Raw genomic sequence first — 22864 nt, forward strand, 5'->3', positions numbered from 1 at the left:
GCTCCGATTCAACCCCTAGCCTGGGAATCTCCATATGCCGCAGGAGCGGCCCAAGAAATAGCAACAACAACAACAACAACCAAAAAAAAAAAAAAAAAAGGACAAAAAAATATGTTGGGAGAAAAGTACATTCCAAAGTACATACATAGAGTTCTGTTTATACTTTTCTACTTTATCTTGTAAGAAATAATACTTTTTCTACTTAGAATTCATGCTTTTTTAATATAGTTTTAATTTGGAATATAATTCCACTCATATTTTGTATGCTGAAGGATTCTAAGAATAACTGAGACTGTAGGCTGGATTTAGGGGAATACCAAACCTTTGTTATAACTCTGTTCTTGGAATTCGTGGTGAAGAACCTTGTTAGATGACACTATGGCCCTCCCAGTGCTTTTTTTGTTTAGCTTCCTTGGAGCAAGTTTGAGACTGTTCTGCTTCATACTGAATTCTTTATTATAGCAAGAAGAGGGATTATAAGGCTGTAATTGAGTGAACTAATGAAATCATTTGAATGTCTGTTGTGGTATTGCACTGTTTCCTCAATTTATTGCTATGTTTTTGTCTTTCACTGTAGATACTCTGCCAAAAGGAACTTTGAAGAAGCTGATTCATGCTGCTAAGGTTTGCATTACTACATAAGTATAAAGAATATAGAGAAAGAAGTAGGATATGGATTAAATCCATCTGTCTTTGTAACTGTTTTAAAGGCCATTTTATAGTTGCCATATAAGTGATCAGAATTTTCCTCAGTTGCTTTTTTCTTTTTTTAATAACTAGAAATTCATATTATTAATTTTTAGAATTTATCATAATAAGATTTTTCAAGGTGTGCACTCATTTCTTTGGATAAGGAATATATTAAAAATACATACTATATTTTCTCTCATGCTTCCTTTTTTTTTTTGAGCATTCTTCATCCTCTGGTCTCAGTGTTTGCTGATCCCCTATTGCCTCATGTCTTATTTTGAGAAGTAGATACTACCTTCATTTTCTTGTGGTTTATCCCTTCTCTTTTTCATCCTAGTAGTGGTGTCCTGGCCTTTATAGATCTATGGAAAATCTTAGTAACATAGTTTGAAGGTTACTTTAATCAAAACTTATGTGCTGAGTGGAAATAACCACTATTTAAGCATCTGTCACTGATCTTCTCTATTCCTGTTCTGAGATTTACAACTCTTGATGACTTTGCTAAACTTTCCAGGATGGAAGCCAAAATGTTGGTTTGTGTAGGCAGTAATTTCATCAGAGTGATAGAAGAGCTTTAAAGAGTTGGGATGGTATAGTGAGATTTTTTTGGAATAATTAATGTTTTTGTTTTTTTTTTTCTTCTCCTTCTCCCATTCTTTGAAGTTAAAAGCTTCTTTAAAAACTCTAGAAGGAGAAAGAAACCAAATTTACACTCAATTATCTGAAGTGGATAAAACAAAAGAAGATCTTACAGGTAAGTGATGTATGTACCTATATAAATAAAGCCGTTCTAAATAAATACATCTCCTTATAGAGAATTGTAAATTAACTGAATCAGTTATGGGGAGATACAGTTTGATTTTTTTTCACTTTTGCTTTTGTTAGTTATTTGTGAAAAGTTAGTCTTGTTTTTTTTTGTTGTTGTTGTTGTTGTTATTGGTAAAGCTATTTCATTTCCTCCATATTTATATAAAATTAATGGCATTATTTTTTTAAAAAAACATGTAAGACCAAGGAGTTCCCATCGTGGCTCAGTGGTAACAAATCTGACTAGCATCTATGAGGATGCAGGTTTGATCCCTCTCCTTGTTCAGTGGGTTAAGGATCTGGCATTGTTGTGAGCTGTGGTGTAGGTCTCAGATGAGGCTCAGATCTGGCGTGGCTGTGGCTGTGGCTGTGGCATAGGCTAGTGGCCACAGGCTACAGCTCCAATTTGACCCCTAGCCTGGGAACCTCCATATGTCATGGGTGTGACCCTAAAAAGCAAAAAAACCAAAAAAAAACCCCATGTAAAACCATACTTATTGATATGTGTGGTATGGTTTTATTAGATATTAAAAAGTAGCAAATTATAACTTAATTTAAAAAATTTTTTTATTTGCAAAATTGATTTTTAGTAGTGGTACTACTGTATTTTACAGCTCGTTCTACAGTATAGTTTTGTCCTTTAATATACATGCATAGAATATTAGCAAATACAAGAGTGAAGTGAGACCTGTAAAACTAGTTTTTTTCCATTGTAATCTTCTTAATTTATTTTGTTCATAGTGTTTTTTTTATTGTGAACAAATTCTGTTTGAAATTTTTTACATGATTTTTATTTTTGCCATTATAGCTGCTTTACAGTGTTCTGTCAGTTTTCTACTGTACATCAAAGTGACCCAGTTACACATACATACACATATATACATTCTTTTTCTCACATTATCCTCTGTCATGCTCTATCGCAGGTGCCTAGATAGAGTTACCAGTGCTGTACAGCAGGATCTCATTGCTTATCCACTCCAGATGCAATAGTTAGCATCTATTAGTTTGAAACTTTTTCAAGTTGATATAATTAACAGTCCATTTAAAAAAAAAAAGAATTCACCCTATTAGCATTTCAAAGTAAGAGGAGGACATTCTCAAATGTCAACCATGATTCTCTTTGAATACGGGATTATGGACAGATTTCTGTTTTCTTTTTACTCACATGTATTTTCAGAAATGTTTACAGTAAGTGAACTATATAATAAAACACTTCCTGAAAATGCTGAACTACCAGAAGTAAGATATTAAAAAAATTATTATAGCTCTGTTTATGTGACATTGGTAGTTGGATTTTTTCTGAATTTTGGAAAACATTAATCTTATCAGTAAAGTTGCTATATGCAAAGCATAGTACTAAAAACCATGGGTGATTTATAGGGGGAAAAGATACGGAGCATGCCTCAAGGAAGCTCTATTTTAACGCATTAATAGACTGTGAGAAACTGTAATAAGTGCCAGAATAGCAAGGAATTTGTTTACTAGTTACTCTATCACTTAATACAATTTCTTGGAAAGTTTTTATTTTCTAAAACTAAGTACTTAGAGACCTTGTGTATATGTGTACCCTTCTTCTAAATCTAACTTTGTTTTTTTAATGGGTCCTGAAAGATAAATTTCTGTAATAGATCTTCTATTCATAACAGGAAGTTTTTCTTCTAAACTGTTTTTCCTCTGATCCTGCATTTTTTTGGTAATCATTTATAGTACTCTTTTAAGATACAGAGGATTTGAAACAAAATAGATAAAGGTAGAAGTACAAAAATTTAAGTGTTGGTTTATTATTTTTTTTAATAGGGATAATCAATTTTAATAGAAATAATAGTCAACATGAATGTCTTTTTAATAATGGCTTGTTGGAGTTCCCGTCATGGCTTAGTGGTTAATGAATCTGACTTGTAACTATGAGGTTGTGGGTTTGATCCTGCCCTTGCTCAGTGGGTTAAGAATCCGGCATTGCCATGAGCTGTGGTGTAGGTTGCAGACGCGGCTCGGATCTGGCATTGCTGTGGCTGTGGTCTAGGCCATCGGCCACAGCTCCTATTCGACCCCTAGCCTGGGAACCTCCTTATGCTGCAGGTGCAGCCCTAAAAAGACAAAAGACAAAAAAAAAAAAAAAAAAAAAAAAAGACAAAAAAAGATGTGTTAAGAATTGTTCAGACTTAATAATAGCAATGGCTTAAAGCTTAGGTCAACAGACTTTTCAACTGATGTAGACTTGAATATTTCTGTGGAAATTTCCTATGCATTTAATCATTTAATGTTAAAGTATTTACTTAGACTATCATTTTTTTTGGTGTGTACAACTGATTAATAGACATTTTAGAGTAATTATATACCAATACATATAATTAATAAAATCTTAATGCTTGTTAATATGATTTTGAAACTGTCCTCTTGAAAATGAGTGAGTTTTGCAGTGTTTTTTGTTTTTTTTTTAAGATATGTGGTGGTGATTCACGAACTTATTTTGGGAGATGACACCTCAATCTTAGAGGAGTTAAGAGTTAGGTTATTTTGGAAGAGAAATGAGATTTTCAAAACAGTTGGTGCACTAATTATAAAATTTTCGTAATTACTTAGAATTGTTAATTTTAGTTTCCATAGATGATTCTTTTAGATGGTTTAGCAGTTGAAACAAAGCTAAAGTTGGTATTCTTGTCTCTAGTCTTGATCTGGTTTAACCTAGCAGGACTTTGTAGTGCTTGTTATCAGAAGATCCAAATTTTTGCCTTGACGTGTATATCAAAGTTTTGGCTTAAAAAGGAGGCTGGGTAGAAGTTAAGTGTTAACAGATATACTTTATGCTAAATAAAAACAGGCATTGTTCGTCATGTGAAAATACTTTTATAGAAAATATTGAGCTAAGTATTGAACTGTTTGCCTTCAAAACCGTTACCACCAAAACCTTGAGAATTTTAGTGGCTTTTGGCTCCCAGACTGAAAACTAGATGCTAGAATTAGAATACTGGGAGTTTCCACTGTGTTGCAGCGGGTTAAGAATCTGACTACAGTGTCTTGGGTCACTGTGGAGGTGCGGGTTCAATACGTGGCCTGATACAGTGTGTTAAAGGATCCAGCATTGTTGTAGATGTGGCATAGGTCACAGCTGTGGCTTGAATTCAGTCCCTGGCCTGAGAACTTCCATGTGCTGTGGGTGCAGCCATTTAAAAAAATAAAAAGAATTTAAAAAAAGAATGTTGAAGGTTTTAAGAAATCTTTTTTTTTTTTTTTTTTTTTGTCTTTTGTTGTTGTTGCTATCTCTTGGGCCGCTTCCGCGGCATATGGAGGTTCCCAGGCTAGGGGTCGAATCGGAGCTGTAGCCACCGGCCTACGCCAGAGGCACAGCAACGCAGGATCCGAGCCGCGTCTGCAACCTACACCACAGCTCACGGCAACGCCGGATCGTTAACCCACTGAGCAAGGGCAGGGACCGAACCCGCAACCTCATGGTTCCTAGTCGGATTCGTTAACCACTGCGCCATGACGGGAACTCCAAGAAATCTTTAAGTAAAAAAAATTTATAGCAAGTTCTATAGCTCTTTAATTAAAATATTAAAAGTATTTAGTTGAACAAAATACAGATTTTCTCTTGGAAAGAATTTAGTGTATTATTATTTTTGGTAATTTTTATTCTTCTGAAATGTTAATGTGCAATACAGAATATTTGCTCCTTTGTGATTTTAAAAATGTTTCTATAGAATGTATTGAAAACCTCCAGACTGAACAAGCATCTTTACAGTCAGAAAATACACAGTTTGAGAATGAGATTCAAAAGCTTCAGCAGAAACTTAAAGTAATGACTGAACTGTATCAAGAAAATGAAATGACACTTCACAGGTAATAAAAATTACATTGGTAACTCCACTAAATGGGAAGTAAAATAGTTTCAAAATGTTTGATTATAGAATTTTAACAAGTAATGTTTAATACTTCAAAGAAAAAAGATACTGTCTGTAGATACTCAAAGCAGGGATGGGAGGCTGAGTAGAATCCTAGCTGTATGTGTGTTACATTGTGATTTCATTCATTAGTTTGCAGTGTTTTGAATTCTCAGTTTCCATCATTAATGAATTCACTCAAATGCAAAGGGAGGGTGCATAGACTTTGCCTCTCACCTGGAGGGGTGTCAAAGAATTTCTGGCCATTTTAAATCTACACAGTCTGAAAGAACACACCTCTCTTCCATCTCTAAGCCCACCACACTTTCATGCTTTTCCTAAGGAGATCACTTTTATTTTCTTATAACACTTATGAAATGATTGACCCGGGAAGTGCTTTCTCAGAGATTGTTAATATAGTGTGAAGAATGGAAAACATTTGCCATTATCCTGTAGAATTTCTTCAGTGATTTGTCATGTTCTTCCCCAAAGATTATGAGAAAAGATGAGACATCTACAATTAGAACTCCAAATGTGTTTTCCTGTGGTGTTCAAAAAGTATTTCTTAACACAATTGTGTAAGTCAACTATACTCCGGTAAAATAAAAAAAAAAAAAAGTGTTTATTGAGGGACCAGTGTTATTAATGTCACTGTGTGAAATAGTATGGCTAATAACAATGTTATTTATGATACAGTGTGAAACAGCATGGTAATGTATAATGGAGTCACTAATTGCTAGCTCTATATATAGGCCTTGGTCTAGTTATGTAATTTCTCTATGCTTCATTTTTCTTTTTGTAAACAGTACTACTCTTATAGAGCCATTGTGATAATAAGATAATATATGTAAAGGTGTAAGAAGAGCTTCTGGCACATACTCAAGGGCTCATTAAATTAGCTATTATTGTTAAAAGAACTAGAAGTAGTAAGTTGGACTACTAATACTAAATTTTATTTACTTTGGATTCATTATGTATAAGTTTTTTTGTTTTGTGAACTGGCCTGGAAGCTCAGTCACTATTTTAACAACTTAACAACCAATTTAAAAATTATTAAAACATAATTCATTAATTGGTGACTAATTGTAATAATTATAATACTTCTTTATATACTAGAAGGCTTGGTAAATAATATGTAGTCAATATTTTTTATTAATGTTTACATTTGATAGTCTTATTTCTGTGATAAATTCTTACGGAAAACTCTTAACTTTTTTATTAAAGTATAATTGATTTACAATGTTTATTTAATTTCTGTTGTACAGCAAAGTGATCCAGATAAACACAGTTCCCTCATTGCTTATCCACTCTAGTTTTCTGAGGTCGCCTTGTATTGCTATAAACTTAACTCTTAGAATAGCTTTTGCTGTATCCCCTAGGTTTTGGAGTGTCGTATCTTTGTTGTCATTTGTTTCTAGGTTTTTTTTAATTTCCTCTCTGATTTCTTCAGTGATCCATTGGTTGTTTAGTAGCATGTAGTTTAGTCTCCACATGTTTGTGTTTCTTGCAGTTTGTTTCTTGTTGTTGATTTCCAGTCGTATAGCGTTGTGGTCAGAAAAGATGCTTGGTATGATTTCAATTTTCTTAAAGTTACCAAGGTTGGATTTGTAGCCCAGGATGTGATCAATCTTAGAGAATGTTCCATGTGCACTTGAGAAGAATGTGTATTCTGTTGCTTTTGGATGAAATGTCCTATAAATATCTCTTAAGTCCATCTGGTTTAATGCATCTTTCAGGGCCTGTGTTTCTTTATTGATTCTGTCTGGTTGATCTGTCCATTGCTGTAAGTGGGGTGTTAAAGTCCCCCATTATGATTGTGTTATTGTTGATTTGTCCTTTTAAGGTTGTAAGCAGTTGCCTTATATATTGTGGTGAACCTTTGTTGGGTGTGTAGATATTTAAAATTCTTATATCATCTTCTTGGATTGATCCTTTGATCATTATGTAATGGCTTTCTTTGTCCCTTAAAATATTCTTCATTTTAAAGTCTATTTTGTCTGGTATGAGTATTGCTACTCCAGCTTTCTTTTGATCCCCGTTTGCATGAAATATTTTCTTCCATCCTCTCACTTTCCATTTGTATGTGTCCCCAGAAGTGAAGTGGGTCTCTTAAAGACAGCATGTATATGGGTCTTGTTTTTGTATCCATTCAGCCAGTCTCTGTCTTTTGGTTGGGGCGTTTAGTCCATTAACATTTAAGGTAATTATTGATATATGCGTTCTTACTGCCATTTTATTAATTGCTTTGGATTTGTTTTTGTTGCTGTTTTTCCTTTCCTTCTTCTCTTGTTCTTTTCTGCCTAGAGAAGTTCCTTTAGTATTTGTTGTAAGGTTGGTTTAGTGTTGCTGAATTCTCTCAGTTTTTGCTTATCTGTGAAGGTTTTGATTTCTCCTTCAACTCTGAATGAGAGCCTTGCCAGGTAAAGTAATCTTGGTTGGAGGTTTTTTCCTTTCATCACGTTAAGTATATCATGCTACTTTCTTCTGGCCTGCAGAGTTTCAGCTGAAAAATCTGCCGATAACCTTATTGGGGTTCCCTTGTATGTTATTTGTTTCTTTTCCCTAGCTGCTTTCAAAATTTTCTCTTTAATTTTGGTCGTTTGATTAATATGTGTCTTGGGGTGTTCCTCTTTGGGTTTATTTTATATAGTACTTGTTGTGCTTGCTGGATTTGAGTGAGTGGTTCCTTTCCCATGTTAGGGAAGTTTTCGGCTATTATCTCTTGGAATATTTTTTCTGTCCCCTTCTCTCTCTCTTCTCCTTCTGGCACCCCTATAATACGGATGTTGATGCGTTTAATGTTGTCCCAGAGTTCTCTGAGACTCTCTTCATTTGTTTTCAATCTTTTTTTTCTTTTCTGCTCCACATCAGTGATTTCCACTAATCTGTCCTCCACCTTGCTTATTCATTCTTCTGCCTCCTGTATTCTGCTGTTAGCTGCCTCTAGTGAATTTTTATTTCAGTTATTGTATTTTGAATCTCTTCTTGTTTAAGTTTTCTATCTTGTATCTCTTTGCTCAGTGTTTCCTGTAAGTTATCCCTCTTTGCCTCCAGTTTGTTTCCAATGTCTTGCATCATCTTCAGCATCAACAGTCTAAAATCTTTTTCCTGGAGGCTGAGAATCTCCTCATCACTTAGCTGTTTTTCTGGGGTTTTTCTTTTCTCCCTCATCTGAGTTATAGTTCTCTGTCTTTTCATTTTTATAGGTTTTTGGAGTGGTGACCTTTTTACAGATAATAGGGTTGTAGCTTCTCTTACTTCTTGTGTCTGCCCCCCTTGTGGCTGAAGTCAGTATGGGGGCTTGCTGTAGGCTTCCTGATGGGAGGGGCTGATGCCTGCCCACTGGTAGGTGGAGCTGATTCCTATCCCTGTGGTGGGTGGGGCTTAGTCTCTGGATGGGATTAGAGGCAGCTGTGTGCCTGAGGGGTCTTTAGGTAGCCTGTTTACTGAGGGGTGGGGCTGTGATCCCACCTGGGTTGTTGTTTGCCCTGGGGCTTCTCAGCAGCTGACTGATGGGTGGGGCCAGGTTTTCCCGAAATGACCACCTCCAGAGACAGGCAAGCTGCTGAATATTCCCTAGAGCTTTGCTTTCAATGTCCTTCCCTCACAACAAGCCACATTCACCCCTGTTTTCCCAGAATGTCTTCTAAGAACTGCAGTCAGGTTTGATCCAGATTCCTATGGAGACTTTCCTTTGCCCTGGGACCCAGTGCAATGTGAAAGTCTGTGTGTGCCTTTTAAGAATGGGGTCTCCATTTCCCCCAGTCCTGTGGAGCTCCTGTGCACAAGCCCCACTGGCCTTCAATGCCAGATGCTCCAGAGGCTCTTTTTCCCAGTGCCAGATCCCCACACATGAGGGTCTGATGTGGGGCTCTGAGCTCTCAGTCCTGTAGGTGAGTCTCTGTGAAGCAGTTAGTTTCCAATCTGTGAGGCTTCCCACCCAGGAGGTATGGGGTTGTTTATATCACGAAATCGCTCTTCCTACCTCCTGATGTGTCCTCCTCTTTTTCTTCTGGAGTAGGATATCTTTTTTAAGGTTTCCGGTCCATTTGGGTGAAGATTGCTCAGCCTTTAGTAGTGGACTTTGTTGTTTTTAGGAGAGAAGTTGAGCTCCAGTCCTTCTATTCCGCCATCTTAATCCCATCTCCCTGCTTATCCACTCTAAATGTAACAGTTCACATCCACTAACCCCAAACTCCCTGTCCATCCCACTCCATCCCCTCTCCACCATGACAACCACACGTCTGCCCTCCATGGTTGTGATCTGTTTCTGTTTTGTAGATAGGATCATTTTTGCCATATTTTAGATTCCACATATATTGAAACTTCTGTATTAGTAGTATGGTATTAGACAGGATGCTTTATGATTTCAGTTTGTAATATTAAATTCTACACTCAAGTTTATTGTTTTTCTTTGCATGTGATGTTTTTATTGATATTTGCAGATTGCTTTACGGGAAGCAGTAAAATAAGTCAGTTGTGAAATAAATAAAAATATAAAATTGATTATTTTATAACATAAAGTAAAAGAAATAAAACACTTTTTATTTTAAGGAAATTAACAGTCGAGGAAAATTACCGGTTAGAGAAGGAGGAGAAACTTTCCAAAGCTGATGAAAAGATCAGCCATGCTGTTGAAGAGTTGGAGACCTATAGGTATTGAATACATTTTACCACTTTCTTTTTGAGGTGGGGAGGGTATCAAAAAGCCCAATACCAGGAAAAAAAAAATCAATCCCCCCAAAAAAACTCCAAATATATTTTTGTTTCATTATTTTTCATTTTGATGTATTGCTTTTATGCCATTATATGAAAAATATAAAAAAGAAAAATCTTTCAGTGAGAGTTTGCGATTTTAAATCTCTCTCATTAGTTGGATTTGAATTATGGAGACTCGGTTTTATATTAATGTTAAGAACTTTATGAGTGTGATTAATTTTAAGGTCGTTCTTTGGTTCACATGGGGGTAGAATAGATATACTATTAATCAGTTCGAGAAGCATGCAACCAAAAGTAGAGTAAGCATCAGTTAAAGTTATGAGGAAGACTTATAAGACTATAAGACAATAAAAATTGAGCTAAGGTAAAATAATAGAAATAGTAACAACAGAGAAAATAAGGGGCATTCAGTGATAGTCCATATAGTTGTGATACTTCATTTTATTTTATTTTTTTCTTTTTAGGGCTGCACCCATGGCGTTTGGAGGTTCCCAGGCTAGGGGTTGAATCAGAGCTACAGCTGCCAGCCTACACTACAGCCACAATAATGCCAGATCCGAGCCACCTCTGTGACCTACATACACCACAGCTCATGAAAAAGCCAGATCCTTAACCCATAGAGCGAGGCCAGGGATCAAGCCCACAACCTCATGGTTCCTAGTTGGATTCATTTCTGCTGCGCCACAATGGGAACCCCGATACTTCATTTTACGTTAGTGAGAGTACGCTTAAGTTTTATCCAAAAGAAGGAATTGTGTTATTAATCTTATAAAGGTGATAAATTGATATTTTCTCAAAGATCATTAATGTCCTAGTGTTCTATTAAGATTCAGACATTTTCTCATAGATCATTAATTTCCTAGTGTTCTATTAAGATTGAGACATCTGAATAAATTTCCCAGTATCATGCTTTTTAAAAGTAAAAGTGAGGAGTTCCCATTGTGGCTCAGCTGGTTAGGAACCCAGTGTTGTCTCTGTGAGGATGTGGTTTTGATCCCTGGCCTTGCTTAGTAGATCAAGGATCCAGCATTGCAAGCTGCCACGTAGGTCACAGATGCAGTTTGGATCCCGTGTTGCTGTGGCTGTGGCATGGGTTGACAGCTGCAGCACTGATTCTACCCTTAGCTCAGGAACTTCCATATGTTGCAAGTGTGGCTATAAAAAGAAAAAGAAAAATGAATCAGTATACCGTCTAAATCTTTTCATGGGTAAACCCAAGTAGTATTACTCCTAAAGCTTAATTAATGTTGAAAGTATATTAGGAAAAAATTTACTTTATACTCTCATAAAGATGATTAACGTGGAGTAGAGTTACATGAAACCAAAGCACTATAGGTGTTTAATATTTTCAGTAGAAATAGTGTGTTCTATCATTTCTTAGTGTGTGTTAATAATAGAATGATTATTTATTCTTTATAGAAAGCGAGCCAGAGACCTAGAGGAAGAATTGGAGAGAACCATTCATTCTTATCAAGGACAGGTATGTGTGTGTATATCACTTAAAACAGTTGTGATTTGTTTGTATCTCTATTTTTATGTAGGAGTATAGTTGATGAGCTGTATATCTCTCTTGTGGTTTTAAATGTGGCTATGGAACATTTCTAAGGAGGCAGATATTTCAGAGACAAAAGACCTTTTTAAAGTTGCCATGTGAACTGCTGCTGCTTTGGGAATTTTGGTTGCATAAATAAATAGATAGCAGCGTTGGGGTCTGGCTAATTGTCTCTTAGTTGGCACCTCCTATTAATTATGGTATAAAATAGAAATATACTAGTCAAATATTTTAGTTGTCTTTACAATTCAGTTTTTGTTTTAAAAGTATAATAGACAATGTGTATGTGAAAATTTGTTTTACAGTGTTACTGACTTTTTAGTGATGCTCCAGTTATTTTTGAGTTTATGAGCTGTTACTAAATCATAGTGGTAGGAGTGAATTTTTTTTTTTTTTTTTTTTTTTTTTTTTTAGGGCTGCATGCGCGGCATATAGAAGTTCCCAAGCTAGAGGTTGAATTGGAACTGAAGCTGCCAGCCTACACCACAGCCACAGCAACATGGCGTCTAAGCTGCTTCTGTGAACTATACCACAGCTCACGCAATGCCCGATCCCTGACCCACTGAGCAAGTCCAGGGATCGAACCTGCATCCTGATGGATACCAGTCAGGTTTGTTACTGCTGAGCCACAACGGAAACGCCAGGTGTGAATGTGTTTTGACGAAGAAAAACAGTTACAATAGTATTTAATGACTTTCTTTTTCAGAGTATTTCTCATGAGAAAAAAGCGCATGATAATTGGGTAAGTGTTAAATTTTCTAAGTTTCTTTTGTCAGATTGTTCTTTTCATAATTTAAATGATGAGTTTAAAAGGTACAATTTTACAACTGAGAATAAAGGTAGCATTTAAAGAAATCAATTCCTTTTAATTTTACCAGTAGTGAAATTGTTATGAACTAATACTTATCACACCATTTTTTATAAAATCTCATTTTTTCCTTCTCTGCTTTCAGTGCATTGCTTCTTTGCAAGGAGCTTATACTCTGTTTGGGGGGAGGTGTTGTAAAGTTCACAGACTTGTTTCAGGCACTAAATGGCCAACTAATTACTTGTGGACAAATTACTTAAAATTCCCTGGGCTTGTTACTCATCTATTAAGCAGTGAGATTAGACTAAGTGATAATCTAAAGTACCTTCTAGTTCTAAAAGTTATACAATTGAGGTATGCGATTAGCATGTTTTTTAAAACATTAAAACATTTAAAACATTAAAACATTGCTGTATCTGTGGCATAGGGAAGTTCCCAAGCTAGGTGTTGAATTGGAGCCATAGATGCCAGCCTCTGCCACAGCCACAGCAATGTCAGATCCAAGTTGCATCTGTGACCTATGCCATAGCTTGCAATAACACTGGATCTTTAGCCTACTGAGCGAGGCCAGAGATTGAACTTGCATCCTCATGGATACTAGTCGGGTTCTTAACCCACCAAGCCACAATAGGAACTCTCTCATTGTTGAATTACATGTTATGCATTACAAAAAAGACCATTGTGAGAAATGATAGGTCAGTGCTCCAGAGAAACTGAATGAGGAAGTGACAAGCATGTAGATTTTGGCTAATTACCAGAATGATCCCTCTAACATAAAAAATGGTTGTGATAGCTGGCCTTTGGAAGGCTTGTCCCTGAGGTGAAGCAGGTTGCACAGTGGGTGAATCTGGGGTCTGGAGTCAACCTGTCTTGGTTTCCTGGCTCTGTTACCTACCACCAGTTTCCTTAGCCAAGGCAAAAGATATCATTAATACCTATTTCATAGAGTTATTGTGATAATTAAATAGGATAATTCTGTTAGTACTCAGTAAATGTTAACTCTTAAATTATCACTGTTGTTACATTGAAGTTTGGAGGTATTTTTCTTGGAATGGAGATTTCAGTTTAGAGTGAGAAATTAGATATATTGAATGTCAAGATCCTTGGCAATTCTAAAATTTTACATGCTTTTGTATTGAGGGTTCAAGTGAAGATTTGTTACTGAATTAAGCTGGGCTTGAAGGTGAATTTAGTCTTCTTCACCACTCCTCACCACTTTCTAAATACTCAGATGCAGACTATATTTCAAAGAGATGTTTGTTAATATCTCTTATGCACTATACCTAAAGGCATTTTACATATATGACTCATTCAATCCACAGAATAACTCTGTGAAATACATATTATAATTCAGGTCTTACAGATGAGGAAACAGCCCCAAGGTCACATGATTAGAGAGTGAAGAGTGGAGATTGAAGTATTGATCTTGATCTTTTAGATTCTTTTTTTGGGGGGGGGGCTTTTTGGGCTGTACCCACGGCATATGTAAGTTCCCAGGCTAGGGGTCAAATGAGAGCTACAGCTGCCCGCCTGCGCCACAGCCATAGCAATGCGGGATCCAAGCCACATCTGTGATGTTTACCACAGCTCATGGCAATCCCAGATCTCTGACCCACTGAGCAAGGGCAGGGATTGAACCCACATCCTTGTGGATACTAGTCGGATTTGTTTCCACTGTACCACAGTGGGAACTCTTGACCTTTTAGAATCTAATCCTTGTACTTCTTCTTTTAGTGCATTGAATTTCTTGTTTAGTAAATAATGACATGGATTTTATTTTTTTTTAATTTTTATTTTTTAAAATTTATTTTTTCCGCTGTATATTTTTAACAATTTATTTTTTTTCCCGTTGCAATGACATTGATTTTAAATTAAAACATGCAGCAAACATGCCCTTCATGTCTCCAAGTGAAAAGATATTTTTTAGGTTTTATAAAAAAAATATACTCGTTGAACAAAAGTTCATGGCCTGTAGAAAAATATAGAGAAATAATCAGCAGTATTACTTTAATTTATTCCATACTTTTTTGAATACATTTAGACACAAAGCACATATATATATTTAAAAAAATAATAATGTTTTATAGCCTTTTTTTACTTAGTGTATCATAGGTATTTTTCTATGAACATTTTATAATTTATGTAAACCTTTCCCATTTTAAAAACTTTTATTTCCACTATTTTACTGTCATATATAATTTGATAATCTCAGATGTTACTTGATGGAGCATTTGTTTGCTCCATCCTGTAGATTTAATCTTTTCTTTCTTTAAACTTTCATAGTATTTTGTATTTGTGTGTGTGTATGTCCTGTGATAAGTGCTATGGTCATTTTTATTAGTCCTTACCAAAGAGTTAAGCTGCTTCATATAGGACTGTTTGTTTTTCCTTAACACTTGTACCTAATAAAATGCCTTGTTGCATATTGTAAGTATTCAGTCTCTGAATACACTGTTTTAGAATACAGTGTGGTTATTCACTGGAACTATAGTTTTTGTTAACATTTAGGTGTAAACTTTTCAAGTCAGAATCACTGCCATCAGTTCATTTTTATATTTTTTGTAGTATATTTTAATATATACCGTACTATAACCATAGCAGAACTTACTTTTAACTACACATTTTTTTGAGTAAGTTACACTATAGACATTTAGAAATAATTTTGGTTCTGTTATTAAAAGTTAAATGAATTGGTACTTTGTTGACTAAAGATGTTATGGTGTAGTAATCTTTTTTGTTAGTACAAAATTGTTTATGTGATTATATATGGGAAAAATTTATGCATAGAACCTTTCTGATAATGCTAAAATGTGGTTAAAGCATCTTTTTGGTGAATATTTGCCCCAAGTCAATTTTCATGTGTAGTTCACATTTTTAAGTGAACACATTTGATATACAGTTCTTTTTACCTGTTAAAAGTTATAGACTGAATTAATTTACCTACATTTTTTATAATTGTTACATTTGCCTAGTGGATTGGATTAGTTTAGCAGGTCTCCTGTTCTACACCCTGCTGCTTCTAATCTTGAGAGTCCACAGGATAACTGGGAAACAGGCATTGTTCTGTACAAGTTTAACCACTGCCCATAGCTGTTTGGGTATATTGCATGTTTTTGGTATAAACGTAAACTTAGTTTTCTGTAACATACATACTCTGACTTTTATTAGGTGAAAGTGTGATTAAACAAATGTAAAAGACTATGGAATATATATCTGTACTTAAATAAAATGTAGCATGCTTTAATTATATTCAGCCATTAAAAAAATGGCCTTTACCATCATGCTGTGAAACTTTTAGACCTTATGGTTTCACAGAATTACAGTGATTTCTTTCTAGAGATGATTACTTTGTTCCATAGCCTTTGCTGCCATGCATAATGATACTGAATCTCCATTCCTAAGCTTGGGTTTTATTACATTGCTCTTGTCGTTGTTATTTGGATATTTACTGCACCAAATAATGCTAATCCTCATCTTACATCCAGCTGAAAGCCTTTATTAGAAACTACATGATTAAACTCTAGCCTTAGACTCAGGTCTTCTGATTATGTGAAACTCACTCCTAAAAGCTTACTGAAATGGATACTTATTACTTAAGTGACTGTGATACTTGTATGCCATTATTGAGATGTTTATTTATGGTTTTCTTTCATTTTAAATTTTCATAAATTTATCTTAGAAATGTTTTGTTTTCCTTAAGTTGGCAGCTCGGAATGCTGAAAGAAACCTCAATGATTTAAGGAAAGAAAATGCTTACAGCAGACAAAAGTAAGTATTTGAATAGAAACACTTAAAAAAACTTTAGCTATGACTTTTATTATTATTATTTTAGTAATTAGGTAATGCTTTTATAAGGATAAAGAAGAAAACCTTCAGTGAATCCAGCATATCTAGTGGTAAAATATCTGTTTTACTAGAAGTTACTAGATTTTTTTTGTTTATAACACTTGTCTTTAGAGAGGTTACTCTACCATAGAAGGAAACTGTTCATAGATTCTTTTGTAAAAAGTAACTTAAGGAGTTCCCTGGTGGCTCAGCAGGTTAAGGACCTGGTGTTGTCATTGCTGTGGATGAGGTCACTGCTGTGGCACAAGTTGATCCGTGGCCTGGAAACTTTCACATGCTGTGGGCATGGCCAAAAAAAGTGTAAATTAAAGATTTTTTTTTTTTTTTTTTTGTCTTTTCCAGGGCCGCTCCTGCGGCATATGGAGATTCCCAGGCTAGGGGTCTAATCAGAGCTATAGCCACTGGCGTACACCAGAGCTACAGCAACACGGGATCCAAGCTCCATCTGCGACCTACACCATAGCTCACAGCAATGCTGGATCCTTAACCCCCTGAGCAAGGCCAGGGATCGAACCTGCAACCTCATGGTTCCTAGTTGGATTCTTTAACCACTGCGCCACGATGGGAACTCCAAGATTTTTTTTAAAGGTAGGCAGACTGTGAAGATAGGAAGGAAGGATGAGTCTCTCTGATACACTAATTCTCAGAGTATAAGCATCTTTTAATGGATAAGTGGATAGAATAAATGTTTATTATTTCTCCTTTTCCCTGTTCTATTTATTGAGTGGCATTGCTTTACAATAACAAAATGAAAATAAAAGTGTACAAGGTTCAATTGAAGGGAAAAGTAAATGTTTTTCTATGAAGATTGTAGAAGTCTTCCCAGAGTGTTAGAATTTCTTTCTGAAATATGTTATTAGCATTATTTAATTTTAGTTTTCTTGCTTGTCTTTTATGCTCAGAAATTAAAACTGAATAATTAAATGTTTTATTTTAGATCTGATGGTCAAGAACTAGAAATAAGATTCTTTTAAAATGTCATATTTTTAAGATAAAAAGTTTAGGAGTAAAATAGTAGTAGGACAGGTTAATCAGATTCCACATTTATGCTATGATTGGAATCCTGTGGGTAACATTACAATGGATACATGTACTCATAGCATATACATGACTCAAAGCTGGGAGCCATGTGCTTTAATCCTGGTGCTTTCATCTTACCATAAATCATTTAATCTCCTAGCCTCAGTTTCCTGAGTTTGGATTCTGATATCAAGTACTCTTTGTAGTCTTGTTTTGAAGTAAACAACAAAGCAGGTAGAAACCTCAACAAAATAGCACTATCACCTATTACCTCAAAATAAATAGTGGGGGGAGTAGAAAGGTATTTTGGTCAGAGTAATTTTAAATGATCTGTTTCATGTATGTAGATACTGAGATAGTGAAGAAGAGCTTGTACTTGATAGTGGTATTTTTCTTGAAATGTGGGTGCTTCTCTTGGATGAGTAACTTAGAGATGTTTGTTCTTTGTTTGCAGATTAACTGAAACAGAGCTTAAATTTGAACTTTTAGAAAAAGATCCTTATGCACTTGATGTTCCAAATACAGCATTTGGCAGAGGTAGTTTTTTTTTTTTTTAAATCCTCATCTAAAATTACATATATTTTTATATATGTTGGACATATAATATATACTAGTGTGAATTAACACTGCTGCTTATAAATATTTTCAGTTCTGGAACTAGGGTTCTAATCTAAGTTCTCTTACTGTCTCCAAGTTTCTGAGTTGTGTTTCCCTAGCAATAATGTAAATAATGGCTGCCTCCCTTTCTCAGTAGCATTTTAAAAATGATGTGTATTTAGTACTTTGAGCACCTTGAAAAGCAGAACACTTGGTACATAGTAAAGGTACTCATTAATTATTTTTTGGAGAATGAATGGGTAAGAATGCTTAAATGGAATAATAGCACTGTGACTATTTACATATTAACTGTTGTTTGGAATTTGCTCGAATTATAAAAATAAGAGTTAAAACATTTGGCTTTAAATTATTTAAAAGCATTAATTAAAAAGATGGGAAAACCTTAATAATCTGAGTTTTGATTGCTTTAACTCTCCCCAAGAAAGGACCAGTTCTTTGGAAGATGTATTTAATATTTTTGTCCATGCACTGAGTTGGCATCTTTATGATCTCATACTGTTCCAAATTGGGTTTAATAGTTTTCAAAATAATTTTTTGTTGAATTGGAATTAAGCTTCTAGGGCAGTGAAAACAAATCTGTCTTTATATAGATTAACTCCCCTTTTAATATTAAAAAGTTATAAAGATCACTTTTGAGAGTCCAGTTTCATTAAAATAAAAGTCTGTTTCTACATTAAAAAATCGATTGTTGGGAATTACAAATAGGAACTAAATCTGGATTTGGAAATTATACAGAAGAAATTTTTACCTGAATCTAATGCAAAAGTCTCAGGGAAAATAATGCTTTGATCTTTTGTTGTAACTACATTTGTGTGTTATATAAACTATGAAATAAGATTTAACATGATTTTAAAAGTGTTATTTTGATGATATTTATGTTTTTTTTTGATGTTGATTTTTGATCTTTGGAAGCATAACCATTGTTTGGGAATGGTGAAGTTTATAAAATGATAAGGCTCTTGGTTATATGGTTTATAGATAAAGTGATTCATTTGATGAATTAGTATATGTAAACTGAGTTTTCACTGATGGTGAATCAAAAAAATAATTTCTTATGCTTCAGAGAATTAGTATACATAATCTGAATTGTCACTGGTGATAAATCAAAAGTAATTTCTGGTGCTTCAGAATATTTTGTGCGTTTTTTCTCTACTTTTAGAATCCCAGCTTTATTCAAGTAACTCATAGCCCATTACGGCCTATCTGGCCCTGATTTAAACCGAGCCATGTTTAAACTGAGCCTCACCAGCTGAAATATTTGGACGAATACTGTCATTAAAAACAAAACAAAACTTGATGCCCTTCAAATCCTCTCATAACTCTAAAATATGGTGTCCTTTGCTAAATATTGTATGGTTATCTAAGTGTATTAGTTACCAAGAGAATGATGTTTTTATTGACTGAAGTGTCCATTTAGTAGATAGACTTTAAAAATACAGGGTTCCATATTTAATTCTATCCCATATCAGCAAAACCCAAGTACAGTTAGTGTTTAGGACATGGCTTAAATGTAAATTGGCAATAATAGAATGACCCAGTGGTGATTGTTGAAATGGGATTCTAATCTATAGTGTAGGTCATTGAAAGTATGAATTTAAATATGCTGTTTTAATTATTCCAGAGCATTCCCCATATGGTCCTTCACCATTGGGCCGACCTTCACCTGAAACGAGAGCTTTTCTCTCCCCTCCAACTTTGTTGGAGGGTCCACTCAGACTCTCACCTTTGCTTCCAGGGGGAGGAGGAAGAGGTATATTGTTTAACATCTTTATTACTCTAGATTTCTTCCTTACCTTATATTTTCATCTCATCTTTAAAATGATCTCTAAAATGATTCTTTGAAAAATACAGGCATTCCTTGCACTTATTGGGGGTTGCTTTTGTTTGAAAAAGGAGCTTTATGACATCCATTTTGAATATATTTTTCTTTTAGAAACATTGTTATAATGGATTACATTTTGGTCAAGGATTTGATAACATCTTTTAAAGTCATTTTAACTTCTTAAAAGCTGTATATTATACTATGTAATATATAACTTTATAAAGAATAAATAAAATATGATAGTATAGCCTAGCATAAAATTGGATTTTAATGAAACATTATTGGAATATAGAATTTTGAAAATCTTTTTTTGGAGTTCCTTCTGTGGTGCAGTGGTTTAAAAATCTGACTGCATTGGCTTGGGTCTTGGTAGAGGCATGGGTTCAATTCCTGCAGAGTGCAGTAGATTAAGAATCTGGCATTGCAGCAGCTGTGGCACAAGTTGTGGCTGCTGCTCTGATTCTGTCTCTGGCCCAGGAACTTCCATAGGCTGTGGTTGTGGCCAAAAAAAAAAAAAAATCTTTTTTTACTTCATTCTCATGATCTTTTTGTTGTAGAAAATCAGAAAGTGAAAGGGCCTTTTTTTTCTGAGAAACAAGGAATTCAGAAGTGCTCTCTGGTAGACAGAATTTTGATGGGAACCTTAAAGGAGACCTATTTAAATCATTTGATAATACTTTGAGACCCAAGATTGTCTGCTTTGTTACCTCCATATGTGTTTTTGAGAATTTCCACAGCCACTTCAAACCTAAGCATTAGCTGTTGATCTTTGTGCATTTACCTCATCAGCACTAACTCTGGTTTTACCTATGTACCTGGAGTTTCCCTCTTTTGATCTCTGAGCTATATTTTGTTTACTTTGTCAGGTTACTTTAAACGTTTCCCTTGAATTGTGGCAAAATTCGAACCAATTTATTCCAGAATCAAGAGTCGTAGGTTTTTAGCCCCAATCTGTGTTTATATCATCTCGTGTTACACACCAATATAAATATAATTGAAACCAGTCACATGAAATAGTAGTAACCTTACTATTTTTGATGCTTTCTGATATCTTTAGTTCTGTTCCGCTTTGTTAAAAAAGAATGCTGGTTAGGATTAAGTTAATTTCATGGGCCGCTTTGGATTACAGCCAGTAGTCTGCAAAACAGTGTCCTTAGAAATAAGGGTATAATTGGCTAAACTGGAAAGTGAATCACTGGAAGTTAAATGACATAAGTCAAGGATTGCTTGTAATCAAGTGAATATTTAGAATAAGTAAAAATTACCTTTGATTTCTCCTCTCCTATTTAAATTACTTTCGTTTCTTTTTTAATTACTTTGAAGATACAATATGATTAGATCATTTGCAAGGGTATTTTACTATTTCTTAGAAAAGCTACAGAAGTTTTAGGTAAGTTATCAGGTCTTAAAAGAGTTGCTTTGGACTGAAAGTTTCTGTGGCCCACCAAAGAAGAACCTTTCTTTATCTTCCTCTTACCATCTTTTTTTAAGTTTACTTGAGATACATGTTTGAATTAGATTAGCCTATACTTGACAAAGCTTTTGAATGCCTCTTTTATCTGTTCTTCACTCTAGATGTACTCAGCTTAATCACCTCTGCACATTTCTTACTGATTTAATTCTCTGCTTTCCCAGCCTTTTTCTTCTAATAAACTGATTAGTGGTGAACAAACTAGAAGGAAATGTCTGAGGAATTTAATAGAATATACAACTGTAAGGAAAAGTTGACATTCTAAAATAAAAGTCAGTTGGCCTCCTGACCGCAAAAGAGATTAGGTAAAAACAATTTGCAGTTACTATACATTAAAAAAAAAAAAGTGGGAGTTCCCATCGTGGTGCAGTGGTTAACATCTGACTAGGAACCATGAGGTTGCAGGTTAGGTCCCTGCCCGGGTTCGGTCCCTGCCCTTGCTCAGTGAGTTAACGATCCGGCGTTGCCGTGAGCTGTGGTGTAGGTTGCAGACGCAGCTCGGATCCTGCGTTGCTGTGCCTCTGGCGTAGGCCGGGAGCTACAGCTCCGATTCGACCCCTAGCCTGGGAACCTCCATATGCCGCAGGAAGCGGCCCAAAGAAATAGCAAAAAAAAAAAAAAAAAAAAAAAAAAAAAAAAAAGTGGAGTTCTTGCTCTGGCGCAGCAGGTTATGGCACAGTAGGTTAAGGATCTGGCATGACTGCAGCTGTGGCATAGGTCCCTGGACCAGGACGTTCATATGCTGTGGGTGCAGCCAAAACAAAACAAAACAAAAAAATGCTTATTTTATGCTGATTTGCACAAGTTACCATGAAAAAGTCACATTAGTTTTAGTCTTTTCTCTTAAAGGAGGTAATGAAAATGTGGGAAGCATTTTAGAAAGATTTCTATTAAAATAATATTTTTTAAAAAAGCTATTCTTCAAAAGGTTAAATAAGCTTTTGTTTTCTGGGCAACATAATATTGAGAAGATCTCCTTTCCCCCTCAGTGACAGATGAGGTATTAATATATTTAATGTTAAAATTTTTTTTGTTTTAAGTGAATATGGGTTATTAATTGTGGTACTAGTATTTTTGTTGTTGTTGTTTCTTTTTAAGTCTGCACCCGTGGCATATGGAAGTTCCCAGGCTAGGGGTCAAATCGGAGCTGTAGCACCAGCCTACGCCACAGCCACAGCAATGCCAGATCCGAGCTGCGTCTGTGACCTACACCATAGGTCACAGCAATGCTGGATCCTTAACCCACTTAGTGAGGCCAGGGATCGAACCCTCAACCTCATGATTCTTAGTCTGATTTGTTTCTGCTGCACCACAATGGGAACTCCTTTTTTTTTTTTTTTTGGAGGTACTATTCTTTCTGTGGTCATAGGAAGGGAACTTTAAAATGATTCTCTTCCTTTATAAATGTTAGCACTTCAGATTTTCTTATTCAAATGAGTGTTATCTCGTTCAAAATGTTTAATACAACAGTGCTGGAGTTTTTGAAATTTTTTTAGACTTGCCTTCAGAGTTGGTGGGCTCTTTTTGAAGGTGAATTTTACATTTAGAAATTCCTGGAAGCCATTTAAATAAAAATTTATTTGGTGGGTATAAAGTTTGTCATCAGACTGAATAAAATCATTTTGGGGCA

The 22864-nt window shown here is 35.1% G+C and overlaps 1 protein-coding gene across 13 annotated transcripts in view; it reads left to right on the top strand.

The window, feature by feature from the left end:
* MIA2 (melanoma inhibitory activity 2) overlaps positions 1 to 22864 on the top strand; it is a 90728-nt gene that overhangs the window by 46843 nt on the left and 21021 nt on the right. For 8 of the 13 annotated variants that reach the window (XM_021073969.1, XM_021073967.1, XM_021074004.1 and 5 more), the window contains 9 exons: positions 578 to 624; positions 1354 to 1444; positions 5199 to 5337; positions 9933 to 10034; positions 11517 to 11577; positions 12356 to 12391; positions 16158 to 16225; positions 17778 to 17860; positions 19563 to 19691. In XM_021073969.1, coding sequence (XP_020929628.1) covers positions 578 to 624; positions 1354 to 1444; positions 5199 to 5337; positions 9933 to 10034; positions 11517 to 11577; positions 12356 to 12391; positions 16158 to 16225; positions 17778 to 17860; positions 19563 to 19691 — 756 coding nt within the window. The remainder of the gene's footprint in view (positions 1 to 577; positions 625 to 1353; positions 1445 to 5198; positions 5338 to 9932; positions 10035 to 11516; positions 11578 to 12355; positions 12392 to 16157; positions 16226 to 17777; positions 17861 to 19562; positions 19692 to 22864) is intronic. The other 5 variants (XM_021073974.1, XM_021073975.1, XM_021074030.1 and 2 more) reach the window with 1 other exon arrangement.

This window comes from Sus scrofa, chromosome 1, assembly GCF_000003025.6.
Source record: "Sus scrofa isolate TJ Tabasco breed Duroc chromosome 1, Sscrofa11.1, whole genome shotgun sequence".
Taxonomy (NCBI): domain Eukaryota; kingdom Metazoa; phylum Chordata; class Mammalia; order Artiodactyla; family Suidae; genus Sus; species Sus scrofa.